Raw genomic sequence first — 22,959 nt, 5'->3', positions numbered from 1 at the left:
GAGGGCCTGTGTCTATCCAGATGCTTCCAACTTTCCTCTTTCAGTCTATTGATCTCTTTACTTACACTGACTGATTTTCAAATGTTGAACCGGTCTACGTTCCTGCCTGTCTTGGTCTGCTCAGGGTGCAATAATAAAACACACTGGGAGGCTTAATAACAGAAATGTATTTTCTCACCGTTCTGCAAGTTGGAAATTCAAGATAAAAGTGCCAGCAAGGCTGGTTGCTGGTGAGATGTCTCAGCTGCCTTCTCACTGTGTCCTCACGTGGCCTCCCCCCGTGTTCCCGGAGAGGCGGGTGGGAGGCATGAAAAGAGTTTAGCTTCTGTGTCAAGAGGGATGTGGTGCATAATTTCCTTTTTTACAATGTCTTTTTCAGATTTTAGCACTGGGGTAATTCTGTCCTCAGGGATGATGTGGGAAGTATCTCTCATCTTCAATTTTCTGGAAATTTGTAAAGAACTGATGTTATTTCTTCCTTTAATGTTAGAGCTCTGCAGTGAAGGGCCTCCCAAGCTGTAGTCTCTTTGTTGGGAATGTTTGTTTAAATTTCAGTTTCCTTAATAGATATAGGATTTTTCACGTTATCTATTTCTTTTTTTATTGAAACATCATCACTATGCAATCTTATATTGATTTTTTGAGCACATCTTTTATTCAGTGAACAGATTCTTTTTCCATATGTACTTATTAAGTACATCAGAGCAAGTGTGCCATGTATTAGCAACTAGAAGTAAACAATATAGTATGATATAGTTCAAAATCAAGAAAATAACATAATTCCTTCTTGTCAGTTGCTAAGTAGGTACTCCATACATGTTTTTTAACAATTGGATGAGGCCATGGCATTTACATCCTGTGTTCTCTGACTATACTGGTAACAGAAGGTCACTTAACAAATATTTATAGTATGCCAACAATGTAGAAAGCTATTTTTAAGTCCCATGAAAATACTGAGATGAACAGCATAACTGTCATAAGAGAAGTTAATCATAATATGCCTAGGGGAAAGGGTTATTAATTACGACTGTAGAGGCACAGTAGATAAGGCAGAGTTCAAGCTAGGTTTTGAAGGAGAAGAATGGTTTTGAGGAAACAGGAAAGTATGAAGGTGGCTATGTCAACGGTCCAGGGAGAAATTATGAGGGCCTTAACTGGGGCAGTGGCAATGGGAAGGAAAGGGAAAGAATTAAAAGTTAATGAAAAAAATAATCTACAGGGCTCAGTGTCACAAATATGAAGGACAAGAAGAACAAGTCAAAGTGGGTCTGATATTTCTACCCAAGTTGCTTAGGAGGTTACTAATCCTACCAACAAAAAATTAAAACATAGGAGAAGCCACACTAAGATGAGGGTTATAGAGATGTTGAGTTGAAAGTGCTCTTTATGTATGTAGGTAGAGTGTCCAATGCGTGGCATGTTCCCCAGCATGCGGTAGGCTTGGGGCAGAATGCTTCATTCCCCCTCCACATATTTCCCTCTATGAGAAAGGATCCCCACCAATGTAAACCTTTTAGACTTTCTTTTCTCCCTTCTTTCTCTCCTTCCCAGAGGAGGAGGAATTAATTTATCTGATTGGTGAATTTAGTAAGAGAGCTGGACACTAAGTAGCTGGCCTCTTTTTCCCTTTTCTTTCTAGGTAATGCTCAGGAAGTACACATTCTACTCTGCTCCTCCAAGCCATCCGTCATTCAGGGGTAGAATCTGCCCGTGCAGGAGGCAGCCGGCCCCAGTCTGGTGCTGCCTGCCACTGGGGAAGACTGGGCTGCAGCCCACTTGCATGCGGACAAAGCTACACCTTTCATGATCATATTTACCGGTAATAAAGGTGATGCTTTGGTCTTCCAGTCAACTCTTCTGATCTTACTCTTTAATTGATTCGGAGCTCAGCTGGGGAAGGTGTTATTCATTGGGCTCCTTTGAACCCCAACAACAGGTGCTCAAGTATATTTACTGAGAAAGTATGTTTTTAACTGACATGCATAGCAGCAACTGTGAAATTCAGATTTGGAACTCAGGACAGAGTTCAGACTACTGGGTATATCAGCTTAGTGGAAATCGTGCTTAGTAGGTGATTCTTACTGAGTGCTTACTATGTGCCAGGTCTTTTTCTAAGAGTTTACATGTATTAATTAATTAATCCTCATTAGAACCTTATGAAGTAGATTAATGTTATTTCAGCCCTATTTTATAGATGAAGAAACTGAAGCACATATAGACCAAGTAACTTGCCTAAGTCACACAGACAGTGCGTGTCAAAGCCGAAATGAACTAAATGAGGTTGGAATGTCTAGAGAGAAAATAGAGTTAAGGGAGAATAATTTCATTTCCTCACTTCCACCTTTCTCTACTTCAAACTGAGAATGATACTTCCTGGTCACTTTGTAGTGGTGGGATGAAAACAAACAACACGGAACCCGTAAAGGTCATGGCCTAGAGAAGAAAAATGTGTCCGGAGCCAAGGACTGTCCATGACTGTTGGTTTAGCCTATTCTTTATTTGGTGAGTAGTATCAGTCCTCCTTATTGCTCTAGTTTTTCACTTGGGTGAGTGTTCACTGGAGTGGACCACAGTATGGGACTTTCTTTGAAAAAAGGTAAAGCTCTGCTTTTAAGCATTTACAAAAAAGGTGGGAATGAGGTACAAAACTGCCCCCAAATAGTCATACAAGTCGTATTTGGAACACATCTGTTTTTCAGGTATTTTCCTTTGCTAACCAGCCATGTGAAGAAGACGTCAGCTTTTCCTGTATAACCCCTTAACTTTTTTCTCTCCCTTCACAGACTCTGAGGTTACAAGGCAGAGCTGCCTACAGCTGCTGAACTCAAAGGCTTCCTTGTGTGTGGTATCTTTCTTTGCCATCAGCTGGGTACTTCTGCCTCTGTCTCCTTATCTGATGCTAAAATAATGTGCCCTGGCCACACAGAAACATGCAAAGTCACTGGTATGACAGGTAAGATGAATCGCGAATGGTGTGGGGGGTCCGTTCTGTACGGGCTTGTGTTCCTAAAGAAGCCCAGCAGCCTCCAGCACCAGCCTCAGAGAGAAACAATGGTTCCAGAGCAGTGGGCACCATTTTCACTGGAATTGTGAAAGGTGATTACTTGTTAACAAAGAGTACAGACCTCACTGACAGACTTAGAGGAAAAACAATTCTATAGTTCAAGTATTTGTGTAAATTCAAACACCTTTGCGTTTACTAACTCATCCACAATCAAAAATATCTTCTTGAGGAGAAAGAGAGATGCCCAGCCCTGATAGTTACTATGCGTTTCACTATTCTTTATGAAGCAGTGTGACATGCAAATAATCACTCATATACGTGACTCCTCCCAGCCCCCCAACAAAGCCCCTGTTGACCAGGAACTTGACATATGACTCACCCACTAGCCCTTCTAATGATATTTCTCATTTTCACTTCAGTCCTCTGGCTCCAATTATTGATAGGACATACTTTTTTCTGAATATTCTTTTGCATGTGGAATCTGTATACAACTGAGTCATGAGTTCCAGTCAATACTTCTTATATTGACTTTAAGGGTACAACACAGCGGTTCAACAGTTACTCATGTTATTAAATCCTCACCCCCACTAGTGTAGTTACTATCTATCACCAAGTTATTTCTTAAGCTAACTTCAGTACTTTATGTTTTTCAAGGAATTGTTACATTTAATCTAAGTTGCCAAATTTATTGGCATAATTTTGACCATAATATTCATTTTTTTCCTTCCAGTATTTGAGACCCTGTGGTGATACTACCTTTCTCATCAAGGTTTTTGGTAATTTCACCCTTTCTTTTTTCTTCTGATCAGTCTGGCAAGTGGTATACATTATATATATTCTCAACCAACCATCTTTGATTTAACTTATTTTCTCAGAAATTTCCCCTAGTTCACTGATTCCTGTTTTGATCTTATTTATTTTTTCTGCTTACCCTGGGCTTTGTTTGCTCTTCATTTCCTAAGCTTACATTAGCGACAGAGGCCATTGTCTCGAGACCTTTCTTCTTTTCTAATATACACATTTACTTTAATACCATGAATTTCCCTCTGTGCACCGCTCTGGTTGCCGCCCACAGATTTCGATATCATGTGTTTTCATTTTTATATGTAGATTGCTTTTTATTTCCCTTGTTTTTCCTGCTGTGATCTTTGCAATATTTGCTTTTTTTTTCACCCTTTGAACATATTTCCAATAGCTACTTCCAAGTCTTTTTTTTCTAGATCTGATTTCTGGGCCTATTCCTCTTGGGTCACACTTTCCTGTTTCTGGGGAGGTTGTATGCTTTTTTTGTAAGAAACTAGAGATTTAAGATAGCATGTCATAACATCTTTGGATTCTGTGCACATGTGTGTGTGTGTGTACACATCCAGTTTTATACTTTTTTTGTGGAAATTATTTGCTTACATTCTTACCTACCACCTCTGGAAGTCCCCGTGGCTTCATATTATTAGGCACACATTTATAATTATGCCTTCCTAGTGAATTGAACTTTTTTATTAGATGAAATGTCCTTTATCTCTGGTAATTCTTCTTGCCTTGAAGCCTGTTTTATCTAATATTAATATAGTGACTCTGGCCTTAGAACACTCATTGTTTTCATGGTGTTTCTTTATTCATGCATTTACTTTCAATCTATTTGTGTCTTCATATTAATACGTCATATATATAACCTGTACTTAGGGCCCACTTTTTTTTTTTACTCCTGCCAATGTTTGCCTTCTAATTGGAGCATTTCATCCTTTAACATTGGCTGCAGTTATAGGCGTGGTTGGATTTAACCACTTAGCAACTTGTTTCCTGTTGTCCTTTTGTTTTTGTTTCTCTGTCACCCTCTCACTCCTTCATTTGGATTATGTATATCCGTTGGAATTCTAATTTGCTAATGAAAATAGCCATTCTGACTGCTTCAGGAAGTCAGGGCAAGGCCAGCCCCGGCATACAGGGAAGGGAAGAGTTTGTGCTCTGTTTAAGGTTTAGGTGACTTGGGATTTCACGTTTTATCCAAATGTTTCCATACGAAGTCTCAGGGTCCCATTTCTCAATTAATGACCCACCCTTACTGTAAGAGACCTCACAGGACTGTGTGCAACCTGCATCATAATTTACAACTTGAACAGTTAGGTTTGGGGTCTGGTCCTTAGTTGTGACTGCTTTGAAGTTCCAAGAATAAGACATTTCTTTTAAGGCTGCTATAGGAGCTCGCTGGTTGCATGACTATACCTTAAGCTAGAAATGTAAAGACCCAAGCTTTCCAAATACACTCCAGTAGCCCATTCCACCCTATAGTCTTTGTAGTCCTTTTGCCCAGACGCTTGACTAGTCAGCCAGCGCTTTGTCCCAAGCAACCACACCCGAGAGACCCCTTGGTGCCCCAACATGCCGTGGGTTCCACGTTCAAAAAGACCCAACATATTTGAGCTCAAACATGCCAGCAACCCAATCCTGGAAGGCCATCTGAGGATCTCTTCCCTGGGGTCAGTCCTATTAGCAGGGACTGTGGAGTAGGGACTAGTCTCTAGGGACTAGTAGCTCCAACACTGGGGAGTGAATACAGGGCACTCATTACATGGGTGGCCGAGGCAGTTGGTGAGGACTGAGACGAGAGACGAGCACGCTGAGCTGTGCCGGGCACTGAGCCCGGGGAGCCCCAGTTGCAGCGAGCGGCCGGGGCTCTTGCGCCGGAACTTTCCTGGCCCGGCATCGGGGGTTGGGGGGAACACGCGAAGGAACTGGGGAACCCTCAGGCCGGAGCACCCGCGGCCCCGGGCGCCGGAAGAAGAGGGGCATTGTGGGAGGGGCCCGCGCTTTCGGCGGCTTCCGTTAAAATGGCGGCCTCGGCGCTGGCGGCGCTGGCGGTGCCTTCGGGGCCGTAGCCCGTCCTTGCGCCGGGAGCCCGCGGGGCCCGCGTGGGGCGTCCGGGCGAGGATGGCGACCCCGGACCACAAGTCGCCGAACGTCCTGTTGCAGAGCCTGTGCTGCCGGATCCTGGGCAGGAGCGAAGGTAGCGGCGCCGGGCGGGCTTGGGGGCCGAGGCGCGGCCCGGAGGCCGGTGAGGGCGGCGGCCTGCGGGGAGCTGCGGCCTCGGGCGCGGGGCGGGCCATCGGCCCCGCTGCAGTCCGCCCGGCGGGGGCGAGCGCGTCTCCCGGTTCCCTCGGGGAGGAGGCGCGCGTGGGGCGCGGCGGGGTGCTGCCCACCGTCACCCGCCGTGGTTTTCTGCTGTAAAGGCCCGAGGCCGGCCGATGCGGAAGGGCCCCTGGGGAGTTGGCAGAGCGAGCACCGCAGCCGAAAGCAGCCCTCGGCGGTGTGCGGGTCGTTCCGCGGCCGCGTACGGGAGCAGCGTCGCAGCAGGTGTCCCCTGGGGATTGTTTTGGCGTGAGGGGCGCGGAATTGGAGATGCACCGTGTAGGAGTTTCCTAGGTAATCGAATCGACCGGGTCACATCACTTCGTAATGTGTAAAAGAAATCATGCAGATTTTGCGGGAAGACTTTAAACAAAATTACATTTTAAGTATTGGACAGAGTTTTGATTTTTTATGATTCATGGTAACTAGTGAATATAATTTATTTGTTCTATGATACCTTACGGGCAAAGATGAGTTGTTTTTATCAGTCAAGTGACACGTACTTCACATAGTTCTTGGTACATTTTGTAAAGTTTCACTCTGTCATTTATTCTTCGGAGATACCTGTGAGGTCTCCCAGCCGTAGGCACTAGGCTAGGTGCTCTCGACACAGAAACCATTCCTCTTTAGATCTTCCATGCTACTGCAGGACATATAATAAACCAGGTAAACGTGTTAAGTTAATTTGTGACATGCTATGATGAAAAACAGAGTAGGGAAGAGGTGAGGGGAAGCCTCCGAGTATCTGCTCAAACGGAGCCCTGAGTGGAGGGAGGACCTGTCCCAATCTGGGACGGTCCTCGGGGGAGCAAGTGCGGAGGTCTTGAGGAGCTTCCAGCTTGGCCTGCGTCCCCTGGTTCTGTCTCCGGCTCTCCTGTCCGTGTGTCTCCAGCACTGAGTTCCCTGTCCGACTTGATCTTCCTAATCATAGAGGAAACCAGAGAGCTAAGACTCACTGAGCGCCAGTATTTCAGTATACCGGTTGTCGTTCCTTTTTCTTCAGGGATAAAACACACATCCATCCCTTCCCATTATCACAGGTGGACTTTGAAGGCCGTTCATTGTGAGGGAGCATGATGTTTCTCAATTAAAGTTGTTTACAAAGTTGGAGGCTCCTTCTGGTTGACTTAGTTTCACCCCTTCCAGAAGGTTGAGACACTTCTCTTCAGCAAAGTTCTGCATGCTTCTCTCTCTCTATTTAGACTGGTGTCTAAAATAAGAGTATATAGGCTCTCTGTGAGGTCCTGAGAGGATCCTCTCTGAATAAAATTTCTGATAAACCCCATTACAGATGATGCTGTCTTTGCTCTGCTCTGGACAGGTAGGAATGCCGAATGACTTTGTGCATCTTGCCAAAGTCGCTGCTACCAACTGCAGGATGTGTAGGCGTGTAAGGCCTTGTTCAGGCTGTTCACCTTCATGAGCAAAGGAGCAGTATTGATGCTGCCTCTACAGCATTTGCCACGGGAAATTCTTGTCATTACTAGGTATTCATAAAACCTGTGAATGCTTGGAACACATACTGCCAGACAGTGACGGAGATTCTCCATACCCTTGCCCTCTCCTGAAGCACATTTTTACTTACCGTATCTTTGGATATAATACTTATTATTTCTGTCTTTGCAAACAGTGTGCTTGATGTCACATTGTTTCAGCTCCGTCAGAGGCAGCATTCCCTCTCACACTTTGTAATCCTTTTTCTGACTGACAGAGAAGAAATAAAGGAGTTTTATTAGATAAATATTTCAACATAAATGCCTAGGTATGGCTGCAGTACACTACGTAGTGACGATGATGGTCCTGGTATGTGACGCCATGGTGAGCACACCTGAGCCACCGTGGCAGGCAAGGGGGCTTGTCCTGGTGAGTCATGGACCACAGGTGGCGTTGCCCTTAGTGCAGGATTTTCCAAAGTGGTGGAGACCTCTGGGTGAAGTTCCAAACGAAGTATTGTCTTCTTCCCTTGATTACATGCTTGGGAAAATCAGTGTATATTAAATAAATTTTAAAACTTAGGTTAAATGTACATGGTCACTAAAAGTCTTTTAAGAAGTATATTGAAATTTCAAAGTTTTAGGCTTCATTAGAAAGTTGCATTTAATGGGTTTATTGTTATTTTTAAATGAATTAATATTTTTAAATGATTTTGGTTTAAATTTCTAATACAATAAATATTGATAGATATAAGCCACATAAAGAAACAGAACTTTTTAGGGATCCTCAGTCTTAAGAGTGTAAAGGGACCCTGAGACCACAAAGTTTGAGAAACAGAAATCTGGAGTAATGTTTTTTATTTTGTTTTTATTGTGAGCATTGCTTTTCAACTAGAGCTGTGCACCAGAATGGCCTGTGATTACAAGAAACTTATAAGCACTGGTTCTTGTGGGGAGGGGTTGCTAGCAGTAGCTGAGAGAGGAGGACTTACTGAATCTAATGTTGGCCTTTCTCATTTTGAAACCTCTAAATGTAATACTCAAAGTTAATATTGGGGGCCCCATCTCCACATCTCTTGACCCTGTAGGTCTGTGCTAGAGCTTAGTGTCTGAAACATGAAGCACAAAGTTATTGGAGTGGGGAGCTGGCTGGTTTCCATGAGCCACAGAGCACTTGTGGTACAGCCATTCCTCCCCAGGATCTCGCTGACCTGCTGTCCTGTCCTTTAGAAAAGCAGCATCATGGTGCTTATAAGCCAACCTAGAGGAAGTGCAGGAAGGCAGGGATCTATGTCTTACCAAACTGTTCAGTGTCTCCTGTCACTGAATCCCTAGAAAGCATGAAATTGTAGGGTTTTGTTTTCACTTAAGCTGTGCTTGTTTTTTTGTGCAGCTTTGAGTTCAGTTATCATTTACTTGAGTGTGCGTGTAGCCCTTCTGGGAAACAAGGCAGTGTCTCATTCAGAACCCTTGGGCCCACATCCAAGTGCTCCCCGGAGACCGCCTGCAGCTCCACCACACTCAGGTCCTCTTCTCTGCAGCCAGTGTCCTTCCTGGAAAACAAGTCTGATCTGGTCTGTTGAAAAGACAGTTTGTTCCCTATCTGTAGTGTACAGGGTGCAGACCAGATTATCTTGTTGAAAGTATGAAACTGTGGGTACTTAACTGGTGCTTTAATGGCCGTAGTAGACATTGCACGTGTTTGAACGATGCTTTCAGGTTCATATTAATGAAAGCAGCTCACATTTAGGGAGAGCTTTCTCTGTGCCAGCTACTGGGCTTAGGCTGCTGAGATTGTGTATTTAAGTCTCAAATGATGGTGGGAGGTTGGAATGATTATTATTAACTTCATTTTGTAGGTGAGGAAACAGACTTGGAGAGATTAAGTAGCTTGCTCATGGTCACCCTGCTGGTAAATTGCAGGGTCAGGACTGAAACCCAGGTCTCCGAGGCCGGAGCCTGTCATCCTGAATGGATTCATCCCTGCTCTCCCAGGCAGCATCTGCCAGCTTCATTCTCTGTGTGCCGAGTCCAGGCGGGGAAGGCAGAGCCCTGCCTGTGGGAGGGGCTTCGCCTCGGCCTCACCTGCCGGCGTGGAGGTTCGTGTCAGCAGCGCGATGCCTGCACTTCAGGACCCGTCACACGGTCTCGGAGCGTACGTTCAGAGGCTGGCCGAGGAGTGCTATCCCGTCCAGGCTCCTGACACCCAGGAGACATTTTGGTACTTTGTGGTCAGAGACTGAAAATGACTTTTTAGTCCTGGATTGAGCCAGATCATCAGAGAGCTGCAGCCTGGACTTCCTCACCTGGGACTCCTGCTGGAATGGCTTTGGCGCTTATGGTTTGGAGTTTAGAATCCAGTGGCACTGTCCTCCTTGGAGGGACAGTGTGCAGAGTAGCCCTGTGAACCCATGTGTGTGTCCTTCCCGCCTGTTTCTCTGCTCGGCACGCGGCAGGCTACTCCCTGAGGTGGGGGGTGACTTCTCAGAGCGGCCGTCCTTCACCTGTCACATGTCCTGCTTGGTGTCTGGGGTAGTATCTTTGGAGTCTACCACAGTCCAGTCACCTGCTCTGAGAGAACAGGATTTTAGTGATTGACCTGTTACCGTGGAAATAAAGATGGGTATAACCCTTTCACCCCAAGAACGTTCTAGTGTCATTTCTTTGGTCACACTGAATCCATAATGAACTTGCCGGGGGCTGAAACTCATTGGCAAGACAATTGGTGAAGTCACCAGGGTTCACTGGTGACCAAGGGAAAAGAACAGGCTGCCCTCCTGGGAGGGGTGTTTCAGCAGCTGCACCTGTGGACGGGGAGGCATCCCCTGTGGACATGTGGTACTGGGAAGGGATGGAGGGCTGGGGTCCACCCCAAGAGGAAGCTGACTGAAAGGACGTCACTACGAAGTGCTGCGGCCCGAGAGGAAGCAGCGAGAGAAGGAGCAGCAGCCTGTGAAGGGGCGGCACGAGAAGCAGCAGTATGGGCGTGCAGGCTGCCAGGTGCCGTGGGGCAGGTGAAGGAAGAGGTCCAAGACGGAGCGGCCCGAGAAGCAGCAGCACGCAGGCTGCCAGGTGCCATGGGGCGAGAGAAGGATGTAGTGGAGCCGTCAGCCCTGGAAATGGAGGAGCAGGGGTTTGACGAACAGGTGGGGGTGGAGGCCCTGCCAGTGCCGGAGGCATCGGCCCCTCCTTGGTGGAGACCCCACCTGGCTGAAAACTGGTGGAGAGCCCGAAGCACTCGGCAGCCGCGGGTCCTTTCAGGAGAGGTGCAGCCCCTTCCCCAGGTTGTGGAGCGCTCCACGCTCCTATCCTCAGGCTCAAGCACAGAAGGAAATACGGTCTGCTTCTCGAAGGAAGAATTTAAAGGGCCCCGTGAAGGTCGCATGGACCCAGGTGTGGGTTGGTTTGAAAAGGCAGGAGCAGACAGAAACTGGACTGGAGCTGTGGCAGTGACTGGGACTGGAGCAGCGGTTCCGGCCGCCGAGGACGAAGCAGAGGCAGAGACAAAGCCACAAGATGGGCCTGTGTGTCTGCAGGACTTCCTGCTGGAGAGGCTGGAGAAGGTGGGTACAGTAAGGCCCACCCATGGTCCTCTTGGTTAACTCCTTTGAGTAGAACTGGTTGGAATGCAGCCAGGATGACCACTTGGTGGCAATGGATCTCCTCAGGCCTGAGGATTATTATAATTTGTTGTAATTTTTGTTATTTGTGTTTTGTTGTAGCCTCTGTTATTACGGAATTTGGTTACAATGCTCCAGCTTTCTCACACAGGGACCATTGCAGAGGATTGAGGACACATAGATTGAGAGGAGAGAATCCTGGAGGAGTGGAGTGTGGATAAAGTAAAGGTTCCTGTGGCCAGGATTCTTCCCCGGCCCTGGCTGGCTAGCCCACCACACACGTGTGGGCACTACGTCATTACTGTCTCTATATAGAGAGCCCTGCACAGTGCTCTGGGCGACATGGTGGCAGGGCTGCAAGGCTGCAGGAGAGCCAAGCAGAGGCTGGAGTGGTGGCAGCGCCGAGGACAAGAGGCCTAGAGGGCGGCTGTGTGGGCAGAGGGGCCCAGAGGCGGAGACCCACTTGCTGCTGCAGACTCGCTCTGAGTGGACGGGATTCTAGCGATTAACCTACCACCGTGGAAATAAAGTTGGGTGTAACCCTTTCACCCCATGAACATTCTATTGTCATTTCTTTGGTCACACTGAATCCATAGTGAACTTGCCTGGGACTGAAACCCGTTGGCAAGACAATACTTATTAAGTTACTGATTGAGTTTAGATATACTTTAAAATCTACAATATGTTGGGAGTAGACTGAAAATGTGTATTTGACATTGATATTTTGCATTTTAGTTTTTAATGATTTTTTTTGATGATTTAGTTTTTACTAAACAAAGTAATTACTACTGTTAATTTAATAGTCTGGATTCTATGCATCTGCCTTTGAAACATAGGTTATGTAGATTTGGTTTAAAAATAGCAGATGGGTTTTTCAAATATTTTACGATCAGAAAGAAAGATTGGAAATTTGGTTAACAAGCATAGAAATTGAAGTGGTAATCTAAAACAGTTTTTGCCTAGAATGATTATACAAGCAACCCTTTAAAATGAGTGATTTTCAATGATACTTTTCATATTTATAAAATTAATATATATTTGGTGTATAAAATTTGTAAAAGTATGGAAAAATGTAGGGAAGAAAATTAAAACTACTTGTAATCCTGTGACTCCGCAAAACACTTTGGTTGTGCCTCACCAAGTATTGGACACATTTCTCTGTTGACCCGGTGGTGTTTAAGAAACACCGTGTGTGTGTGCATGTGTGTGTACCTGTGTTTGTGTCTTCCTGAGCTAGGAAGCCGCTCTGAGGAGGTGACATTTTGTAGAGAACCGAGTGAATAGCTCTGGGGAGGCGTGAAAGAGTGTGTCAAGGCTCTGACTGGAAGTGAGTGTAATGTGCTTAAGGGATGGCCAGGCCACAGCGGGGCCGGTGTGCAGTGGGCCCGGCTGTGGGTGGGGAGCGGCGGGGGCAGCTGGTGGGAGCCGTGGCTGTATGCCGGCTTCCCTCTTCCCGGCCAGCGTGGGACAGCCTAAGGGTTCTGCGTCTTCACCACCACTTGGTGCTGGTAAACTGTTTCAGCTGTTCAACAGGTGAATCATGTACTGCATTTCACTGATGAAGTTGAGCATGTTTTCATTTGTTTGCCATTCTCTTTTCCTGAATCAACTGTTCAAAACCTCTGCTTACATTTTTATTGGACTGTTCTGCCCCCTGCCCCTGCTCTTTTGAGTTTTGAGAGTTCTTTATATATATCTGGGTTCCAATCCTTTGTTGGTTATGTGTTTTGCAAATATTTTCTCATTATTTTCATTCTCTTAACAGTGCTCTTTCCTGGGCAAAAGTTGTTATTCTTGGATAAAGTCTGTTTTATCAGATATTTTTTAATCAGTGATAATTTTGGTATAATTTATATAAGGACAATCCTAACCCAAAGTCACAAGGATTGTTTTTTTTTTTGCCCCTGAGAGTATTGTATGCTTGTATTTTATATTGTTTGAGTTAATTTTTATGTATTATGTATTATGTGGTATATAAGCTAAGATTTTTTTACTTTACCAGAAAAACTATTTTTTTTACAGTATGTTGCTTTATTCTTACCTTTAAGACTAAAGCTTTAGAACGGAGCTGTAGAAATACTAAAGCTCCACGAGGTCGCGATCCGTGCGTGGTGAGATGCTCAGAGGCTCGCCTGAGCTGGCTTCCTCCCCCCACGCCAGGTTCTGGGCTGAGGCTGCTCCTGGCTCTCCGTTGAGGACTGTCAGTCCCATTGGTTTTCTGACTGCTAGGATTTTTCCGACATCCTGGCCTGTTGCTGTCTCCCCTTCTTTCCTAGGACTGCTGCTGCACACACCCACTCGTGTGTTTTGATTTCTACATGGCTTTCCGTCCTCTCGGGTAGAACCTGGGGAAGGTGGGGGACAGGTGTTGGGACCTAGTCCACCTGTCTCCCCCTGGGAGCTTCGGGTGATGGGAACTTCGCCTGCCGGGCAGTGACCGCATGTCTTCCCTTGCCTTTCAGCTGACGCTGCCCAGCAGTTCCAGTATGCTGTGCGGGTCATCGGCAGCAACTTTGCCCCGACTGTTGAGAGAGATGAATTTCTGGTAGCCGAAAAGATCAAGAAAGAGCGTATGTATTTTTCTGAAATGTTATCATGTGTTGGATTCTTAAATGTTTCAAAGCTTAAGAATTCCCCAATATATGTGTATGGAGCAATATATATGTAGTTCCCACACACTTTTTAATTACAGGTACTGTTACCTATATATAAATACAGTATTAAAAGGACAACTCACTTGCCTTTCATTAGAACATACTAAAAAGGATTGTTTTAAATACTCTTATAGCAACACAATTTGGTTTAAGTGTGTGAGGAAATTAAGAAGGGCTTAATATAGCTTGCTGTTTGCCTTGTGACTTGGAGCACTGAGTATAGGCACCTTTTGAGCAGGTAACAGCTCTGTCTTGGCAGCAAACAGCTCTTGGGGAATCAAGGTCTGCTTCTATTTGTTGTCAGCATACAAACTTGTAGTACTTTAGGACTTATTACTCGAACCTTTCCGTTCTGAGATGTCACTGAAAGCTTTCTTAACATTGTTACCTTGGAGAAAAGGCTTCCCACGTATTAGCGCCTGGTCACTAATGTGTTCTCTGTATAAGGTGGGGCTCTGCTGACCCTCTGCACCCCAGGAGTAGGTGAGACTCCCTCTTGTCCCGGTTGGCAGTGGTTTTCTCCTGTGGCCGGGCCCCTGCTGCTTACAGCTTTCTGGGCCGTGCATGTTCAGCCTGGCTACTGGCAAAGCAGCCTTGCCGTGGAGGGCAGTGCCTCCATCCCTGGGGCCTAGCTGCTAACATGCCCACGTGAAGGGGGCTTTGGCCCTATTTCTGAGTGTGTAGGCAAACCACGGTGACACCTTTCCCAAGATCTGTATGGTGCAGTTTGCCACCCTGGCTGTTGCATTATTAGCTGCATTTAGCCAGTGAGTGGGCTGTGTGGACGTCGTTTCATCCCTGGGGAGCTGAGCTGAGCTGGGTTGGGGGGCGGCCAGTGGCAGTGGAGGTTGTTGCATATGAGCAGCTGTGCCCAGCCCTAGTTTGCATTAGCTCCGTATGCCTAGGGCTTCATGCACACCCCGAGTCTGCAGTGGGCCGTCTGCTGAGATGACTCTGGTTTTGACATTATTTACATGTAAGTATTTCAAATAAAGGGGTAAAAACAGGGTATTTATCCTGTTTTTAACCTCTAAAAACTTACTTTCCTTTCTTGTCTGTAAAATTGAACGTGAAAGACCATAATTTCTTCCGGAATCCTGATAACTATGACATTTTAGATTATTTATACATGTAGAGTTTGGATTATTTTACATTTTAGATTATTAATGAGAATCCCAACCGTTAGGTACTATATTGGTAAACCATTCCATTTACAAGGCCTCCTGGTGACATAGTACACGTGTATGTCATAGCTAAAAATAAAGCTGGTCTGAACTCAGAGCTAAAGAACTGGCAGCTACATTGTTAAAGTGATATTGCAAAGAAGTCTTGGAATTCCCTTTTTTTAGGAAGGAAACTAAGTGTGTACATTTTTTGTGTGTATTTTCTGTGTTTTTGAAAGAAGACGGGCTGTGTACTGAGGCTGTGTCCTTGGCCAGTGACCACCAGGTGTCCGTAGCTTCTCTGGGGTACCCGTGAGCACCCTCCCAGGGTACCCAGCTCCAGAGTGGCCCAGGTGCAGTTGGTAGAGCATCACTGATGCTCATGTATGGTCACCATTGATCTATCATTTTCATTAATTCTTAGAGTTTTTACATCTTCTCATTTTTGACATTTGATTACAGGTTTTGATACGTTAGTTGAGTCATGGTAGGTGTGCTGTCCCCAGTAACACTGCAAAGTTACTTTTCCCTTTTCATGACTGGTTTTAAACATAAAATGCCAGCATGTTTATATTGAGACAAATTGCAAAACTCATAAAACAAAATTTAACACCTATTTCTGAATTTTTCACGTGGGTGAGTGGGGTACATTGTAACTCAAGATCTGTTTGCTTTGTTTAGCAATTAGGTAAAATGTCATTTTTTTGATATTCTGTTTATTTTAATTTGTATTATTCTGTTTTATGAGTTAGTGTCAGTCTGTTCTACAGAAAGAACATCAATTCCTTAATTTAATGGTGGTTTTTGGAATATTTTTTTTTTTTTTTAAATAATTATTTTTTATTGAAGGGTAGTTGACACACAGTATTACATTACATGAGTTTCAAGTGTACAACACAGTGGTAGAACATTTATATACATAATTCTAGGTTCCAGCTATCACCCTACCAAGCTGTTACAATATCTTGACTATATTCCTTATGCTATACATTATATCCCGGTTACTTATTTATTTTACCATTGGAAGTCTGTCCTTTTTTTTTTTTTTTTTTTTTTGTGAGGGCATCTCTCATATTTATTGATCAAATGGTTGTTAACGACAATAAAATTCTGTATAGGGGAGTCAATGCTCAATGCACAATCATTAATCCACCCCAAGCCTAATTTTTGTCAGTCTCCAATCTTCTGAGGCATAACAAACAAGTTTTTACATGTAGAACAAATTCTTACATAATGAATAAGTTACATAGTGAACAGTACAAGGGCAGTCATCACAGAAACTTTCGGTTTTGCTCATGCATTATGAACTCTAAACAGTCAGTTCAAATATGAATACTCATTTGGTTTTTATACTTGATTTATATGTGGATACCACATTTCTCTCTTTATTATTATTATTTTTAATAAAATGCTGAAGTGGTAGGTAGATACAAGATAAAGGTAGAAAACATAGTTTAGTGTTGTAAGAGAGCAAATGTAGATGATCAGGTGTGTGCCTGTAGACTATGTGTTAATCCAAGCTAGACCAGGGCAATAAAACATCCACGTATGCAGAAGATTTCTCTCAGAACAGGGGGGGTGAGGTTCTAAGCCTCACCTCTGTTGATCCCCAATTTCTCACCTGATGGCCCCCCTGCGACTGTGCCTGTCTTAGGTTGTTCCTCCCTTGAGGAATCTTACCCGTCTCTGGCTAACCAGTCATCTTCCGGGGCCATACAGGGAAATGTGAAGTTGGTAAGTGAGAGAGAAGCCTTATTGTTTGAAAAAGTTAGCTTTTTACTTCTTTGCATATTTATGCCCTGTGGCTTCTATGCCCAGCATTTGTCTTGAGGTATCTTTACCACTTGGAAGAATTATGATACTCGGTAAATTTGATATGAGGCACGAATTCTATTTAAGGGTTATAATTAGGAAGGAAGAGGAAAAGCTATAGAAGTAGCAGGCGGAAGAAAACATGGGAAGATTGATTATTTCTTTGACATATCTTCTTGTAGAGTAACTTCAGCATGTATAGGTTTGAAGCTACTACTTAAATTGCACACACACATTAACATAATAGGAGTATAGTTACATAACCAAAGCATATCTGTAATTACCAGCCATCTCCAGTGAAACCGAGAAAACCAGTTAGGCACCTTAGGCATTTGTGAAAACTTATCTATGATATGGTGGATATTGTCCAACTGAACTTGAACAGTCTGAGAGAAATCAGACAAATTAAAACAACCCATTCCTGGGGACTGTTCACATGCCGTATGTTCTTTTAACAGTAAATAGTTTGTAGTTGTAAGACTTTGGAGCGCTACAATTTGCACTTCTCCAAATTCTTGGTTGAGTTCCAATAGTATAGATCCAGTCCAATTTTGTTGTTTTACTGTATGCACAGGCCAGCTTAGATATCTCCTTCCTCATTCCCATGGCAAGTCCAGGAACTGGTGGGATGAGTGCATCTACAGCTGTAGCAGTGCGTGGATCTTTGTTGGGGTTTTTTGATGATCATCTTCTGGCATGAGTCTTCCAGAGAGTGCAGATGTTGGAAGTTCTTTTTCATATCGTATCTTAGTTCATTTTCGGGGTAGCCCAATTAGGCTTTGATCCTCTGTATAAACACAAACAGACCCTTTGCCTACACTTTTATATGCCCTTTATACCTTGTGTAGAACTCGTTGGAGGTTACCACACAGGAACTGCCCTTTTTTTTTTTTTTTTGCTTTGTTTTTGGTATCACTAATCTACACTTACATGACGAATATTATGTTTACTAGGCTCTCCCCTATACCAGGTCTCCCCTATAAACCCCTTTACAGTCACTGTCCATCAGCATAGCAAAATGTTGTAGAATCACTACTTGCCTTCTCTGTGTTGTACAGCCCTCCCTTTTCTCCTACCCCCCCATGTATGTTAATCTTAATACCCCCCTACTTCTCCCCCCCTTATCCCTCCCTACCCACCCATCCTCCCCAGTCCCTTTCCCTTTGGTACCTGTTAGTCCATTCTTGAGTTCTGTGATTCTGCTGCTGTTTTGTTCCTTCAGTTTTTCCTTTGTTCTTATATTCCACAGATAAGTGAAATCATTTGGTATTTCTCTTTCTCCGCTTGGCTTGTTTCACTGAGCATAATACCCTCCAGCTCCATCCATGTTGCTGCAAATGATTGGATTTGCCCTTTTCTTATGGCTGAGTAGTATTCCATTGTGTATATGTACCACATCTTCTTTATCCATTCATCTATTGATGGACATTTAGGTTGCTTCCAATTCTTGGCTATTGTAAATAGTGCTGCAATAAACATAGGGGTGCATCTGTCTTTCTCAAACTTGATTGCTGCGTTCTTAGGGTAAATTCCTAGGAGTGGAATTCCTGGGTCAAATGGTAAGTCTGTTTTGAGCATTTTGATGTACCTCCATACTGCTTTCCACAATGGTTGAACTAACTTACATTCCCACCAGCAGTGTAGGAGGGTTCCCCTTTCTCCACAGCCTCGCCAACATTTGTTGTTGTTTGTCTTTTGGATGGCAGCCATCCTTACTGGTGTGAGGTGATACCTCATTGTAGTTTTAATTTGCATTTCTCTGATAATTAGCGATGTGGAGCATCTTTTCATGTGTCTGTTGGCCATCTGTATTTCTTTTTTGGAGAACTGTCTGTTCAGTTTCTCTGCCCATTTTTTAATTGGGTTATTTGTTTTTTGTTTGTTGAGGCGTGAGAGCTCCTTATATATTCTGGACGTCAAGCCTTTATCGGATGTGTCATTTTCAAATATATTCTCCCATACTGTAGGGATCCTTCTTGTTCTATTGATGGTGTCTTTTGCTGTACAGAAGCTTTTCAGCTTCATATAGTCCCACTTACTCATTTTTGCTGTTGTTTTCCTTGCCCGGGGAGATATGTTCAAGAAGAGGTCACTCATGTTTATGTCTAAGAGGTTTTTGCCTATGTTTTCTTCCAAGAGTTTAATGGTTTCATGGCTTACATTCAGGTCTTTGATCCATTTTGAGTTTACTTTTGTATATGGGGTTAGACAATGGTCCAGTTTCATTCTCCTACATGTAGCTGTCCAGTTTTGCCAGCACCACCTGTTGAAGAGACTGTCATTTCGCCATTGTATGTCCATGGCTCCTTTATCAAATATTAATTGACCATATATGTCTGGGTTAATGTCTGGATTGTCTAGTCTGTTCCATTGGTCTGTGGCTCTGCTCTTGTGCCAGTACCAAATTGTCTTGATTACTATGGCTTTATAGTAGAGCTTGAAGTTGGGGAGTGAGATCCCCCCTACTTTATTCTTCTTTCTCAGGATTGCTTTGGCTATTCGGGGTCTTTGGTGTTTCCATATGAATTTTTGAATTATTTGTTCCAGTTCATTGAAGAATGTTGCTGGTAGTTTCATAGGGATTGCATCAAATCTGTATATTGCTTTGGGCAGGATGGCCATTTTGACGATATTAATTCTTCCTAGCCACGAGCATGGAATGAGTTTCCATCTGTTAGTGTCCCCTTTAATTTCTCTTAAGAGTGACTTGTAGTTTTCAGAGTATAAGTCTTTCACTTCTTTGGTTAGGTTTATTCCTAGGTATTTTATTTTTTTTGATGCAATTGTGAATGGAGTTGTTTTCCTGATTTCTCTTTCTGTTGGTTCATTGTTAGTATATAGGAAAGCCACAGATTTCTGTGTTGATTTTGTATCCTGCAACTTTGCTGTATTCCGATATCAGTTCTAGTAGTTTTGGGGTGGAGTCTTTAGGGTTTTTTATGTACAGTATCATGTCATCTGCAAATAGTGACAGTTTAACTTCTTCTTTACCAATCTGGATTCCTTGTATTTCTTTATTTTGTCTGATTGCCGTGGCTAGGACCTCCAGTACTATGTTAAATAACAGTGGAGAGAGTGGGCATCCCTGTCTAGTTCCCGATCTCAGAGGAAATGCTTTCAGCTTCTCGCTGTTCAATATAATGTTGGCTGTGGGTTTATCATAGATGGCCTTTATTATGTTGAGGTACTTGCCCTCTATTCCCATTTTGCTGAGAGTTTTTAACATGAATGGATGTTGAACTTTGTCAAATGCTTTTTCAGCATCTATGGAGATGATCATGTGGTTTTTGTCTTTCTTTTTGTTGATGTGGTGGATGATGTTGATGGACTTTCGAATGTTGTACCATCCTTGCATCCCTGGAATGAATCCCACTTGGTCATGGTGTATGATCCTTTTGATGTATTTTTGAATTCGGTTTGCTAATATTTTGTTGAGTATTTTTGCATCTACGTTCATCAGGGATATTGGTCTGTAGTTTTCTTTTTTGGTGGGGTCTTTGCCTGGTTTTGGTATTAGGGTGATGTTAGCTTCATAGAATGAGTTTGGGAGTATCCCCTCCTCTATTTTTTGGAAAACTTTAAGGAGAATGGGTATTATATCTTCCCTGTATGTCTGATAAAATTCCGAGGTAAATCCATCTGGCCCGGGGGTTTTGTTCTTTGGTAGTTTTTTGATTACCTCTTCAATTTCGTTGCTGGTAATTGGCCTGTTTAGATTTTCTGTTTCTTCCTGGGTCAATCTTGGAAGGTTATATTTTTCTAGGAAGTTGTCCATTTCTCCTAGGTTTCCCAGCTTGTTAGCATATAGGTTTTCATAGTATTCTCCAATAATTCTTTGCATTTCCGTGGGGTCCGTCGTGATTTTTCCTTTCTCGTTTCTGATACTGTTGATTTGTGTTGACTCTCTTTTCTTCTTAATAAGTCTGGCTAGAGGCTTATCTATTTTGTTTATTTTCTCGAAGAACCAGCTCTTGGTTTCATTGATTTTTGCTATTGTTTTATTCTTCTCAATTTTATTTATTTCTTCTCTGATCTTTATTATGTCCCTCCTTCTGCTGACCTTAGGCCTCATCTGTTCTTCTTTTTCCAATTTCGATAATTGTGACATTAGACCATTCATTTGGGATTGCTCTTCCTTTTTTAAATATGCTTGGATTGCTATATACTTTCCTCTTAAGACTGCTTTTGCTGTGTCCCACAGAAGTTGGGGCTTAGTGTTGTTGTTGTCATTTGTTTCCATATATTGCTGGATCTCCATTTTGATTTGGTCATTGATCCATTGATTATTTAGGAGCGTGTTGTTAAGCCTCCATGTGTTTGTGAGCCTCTTTGCTTTCTTTGTACAGTTTATTTCTAGTTTTATGCCTTTTTGGTCTGAAAAGTTGGTTGGTAGGATTTCAATCTTTTGGAATTTTCTGAGGCTCTTTTTGTGGCCTAGTATGTGGTCTATTCTGGAGAATGTTCCATGTGCACTTGAGAAGAATGTATATCCCGCTGCTTTTGGATGTAGAGTTCTATAGATGTCTATTAGGTCCATCTGCTCTACTGTGTTGTTCAGTGCTTCCGTGTCCTTACTTATTTTCTGCCCAGTGGATCTATCCTTTGGGGTGAGTGGTGTGTTGAAGTCTCCTAGAATGAATGCATTGCAGTCTATATCCCCCTTTAGTTCTGTTAGTATTTGTTTCACATATGCTGGTGCTCCTGTGTTGGGTGCATATATATTTAGAATGGTTATATCCTCTTGTTTGACTGAGCCCTTTATCATTATGTAGTGTCCTTCTTTATCTCTTGTTACTTTCTTTGTTTTGAAGTCTATTTTGTCTGATATTAGTACTGCAACCCCTGCTTTCTTCTCACTGTTGTTTGCTTGAAATATGTTTTTCCATCCCTTGACTTTTAGTCTGTACATGTCTTTGGGTTTGAGGTGAGTTTCTTGTAAGCAGCATATAGATGGGTCTTGCTTTTTTATCCATTCTGTTACTCTGTGTCTTTTGATTGGTGCATTCAACCCATTAACATTTAGGGTGACTATTGAAAGATATGTACTTATTGCCATTGCAGGCTTTAAATTCGTGGTTACCAAAGGTTCAAGGTTAGCCTCTTTAGTATCTTACTGCCTAACTTAGCTCGCTTATTGAGCTGTTATATACACTGTCTGGAGATTCTTTTCTTCTCTCCCTTCTTGTTCCTCCTCCTCGATTCTTCATATGTTGGGTGTTTTGTGCTGTGCTCCTTCTAGGAGTGCTCCCATCTAGAGCAGTCCCTGTAAGATGTTCTGTAGAGGTGGTTTGTGGAAAGCAAATTCCCTCAGCTTTTGTTTGTCTGGGAATTGTTTAATCCCACCGTCATATTTGAATGATAGTCGTGCTGGATACAGTATCCTTGGTTCAAGGCCCTTCTGTTTCATTGTATTAAATATATCATGCCATTCTCTTCTGGCCTGTAGGGTTTCTGTTGAGAAATCTGACGTTAGCCTGATGGGTTTCCCTTTATAGGTGACCTTTTTCTCTCTAGCTGCCTTTAACACTCTTTCCTTGTCCTTGATCTTTGCCATTTTAATTATTATGTGTCTTGGTGTTGCCCTTCTTGGATCCTTTCTGTTGGGGGTTCTGTGTATTTCCATGGTCTGTTTGATTATTTCCTCCCCCAGTTTGGGGAAGTTTTCAGCAATTATTTCTTCTAAGATACTTTCCATCTCTTTTCCTCTCTCTTCTTCTTCTGGGACCCCTATAATACGGATATTGTTCCTTTTGGATTGGTCACACAGTTCTCTTAATATTGTTTCATTCCTGGAGATCCTTTTGTCTCTCTCTATGTCAGCTTCTATGCGTTCCTGTTCTCTGGTTTCAATTCCATCAATGGCCTCTTGCATCCTGTCCATTCTGCTTATAAACCCTTCCAGAGTTTGTTTCATTTCTGTGATCTCCTTTCTGGCATCTGTGATCTCCTTCCGGCCTTCATCCCATTTCTCTTGCGTATTTCTCTGCATCTCTGTCAGCATGTTTATGATTCTTATCTTGAATTCTTTGTCAGGAAGACTGGTTAGGTCTGTCTCCTTCTCTGGTGTTGTCTCTGTGATCTTTGTCTGCCTGTAGCTTTGCCTTTTCATGGTGATAGGAATAGTCTGCAGAACTGGGACGAGTGACGGCT

At 43.4% G+C, this 22,959-nt stretch overlaps 1 protein-coding gene and 1 long non-coding RNA gene across 7 annotated transcripts in view; both read left to right on the top strand.

Moving 5' to 3' along the window:
- The first annotated feature begins 5,796 nt into the window (after positions 1-5,796).
- TUBGCP3 (tubulin gamma complex component 3) overlaps positions 5,797-22,959 on the top strand; it is a 78,653-nt gene continuing 61,490 nt past the window's right edge. For 4 of the 6 annotated variants that reach the window (XM_057494651.1, XM_036893647.2, XM_057494649.1 and 1 more), the window contains exons 1-2: positions 5,797-6,005; positions 13,643-13,750. In XM_057494651.1, the coding sequence (XP_057350634.1) occupies positions 5,930-6,005; positions 13,643-13,750 (184 nt within the window). In that variant the 5' untranslated portion in view covers positions 5,797-5,929. Of the gene's footprint in view, positions 6,006-13,642; positions 13,751-22,959 lie in introns of those variants that run through there. The other 2 variants (XM_057494650.1, XM_057494652.1) reach the window with 2 other exon arrangements.
- LOC118916585 (uncharacterized) lies at positions 7,585-11,628 on the top strand. The gene is made up of 4 exons (XR_005026445.2): positions 7,585-7,614; positions 7,783-7,990; positions 9,420-10,560; positions 10,633-11,628. It is a non-coding gene; the product is annotated as an uncharacterized LOC118916585 (long non-coding RNA).

The sequence above is a fragment of the Manis pentadactyla genome, chromosome 17 (assembly GCF_030020395.1).
Source record: "Manis pentadactyla isolate mManPen7 chromosome 17, mManPen7.hap1, whole genome shotgun sequence".
NCBI classification, from domain to species: Eukaryota; Metazoa; Chordata; class Mammalia; order Pholidota; family Manidae; genus Manis; species Manis pentadactyla.
Note: the sequence above shows the minus strand (reverse complement) of the source record. Positions and strands in the feature narration are given on the sequence as shown.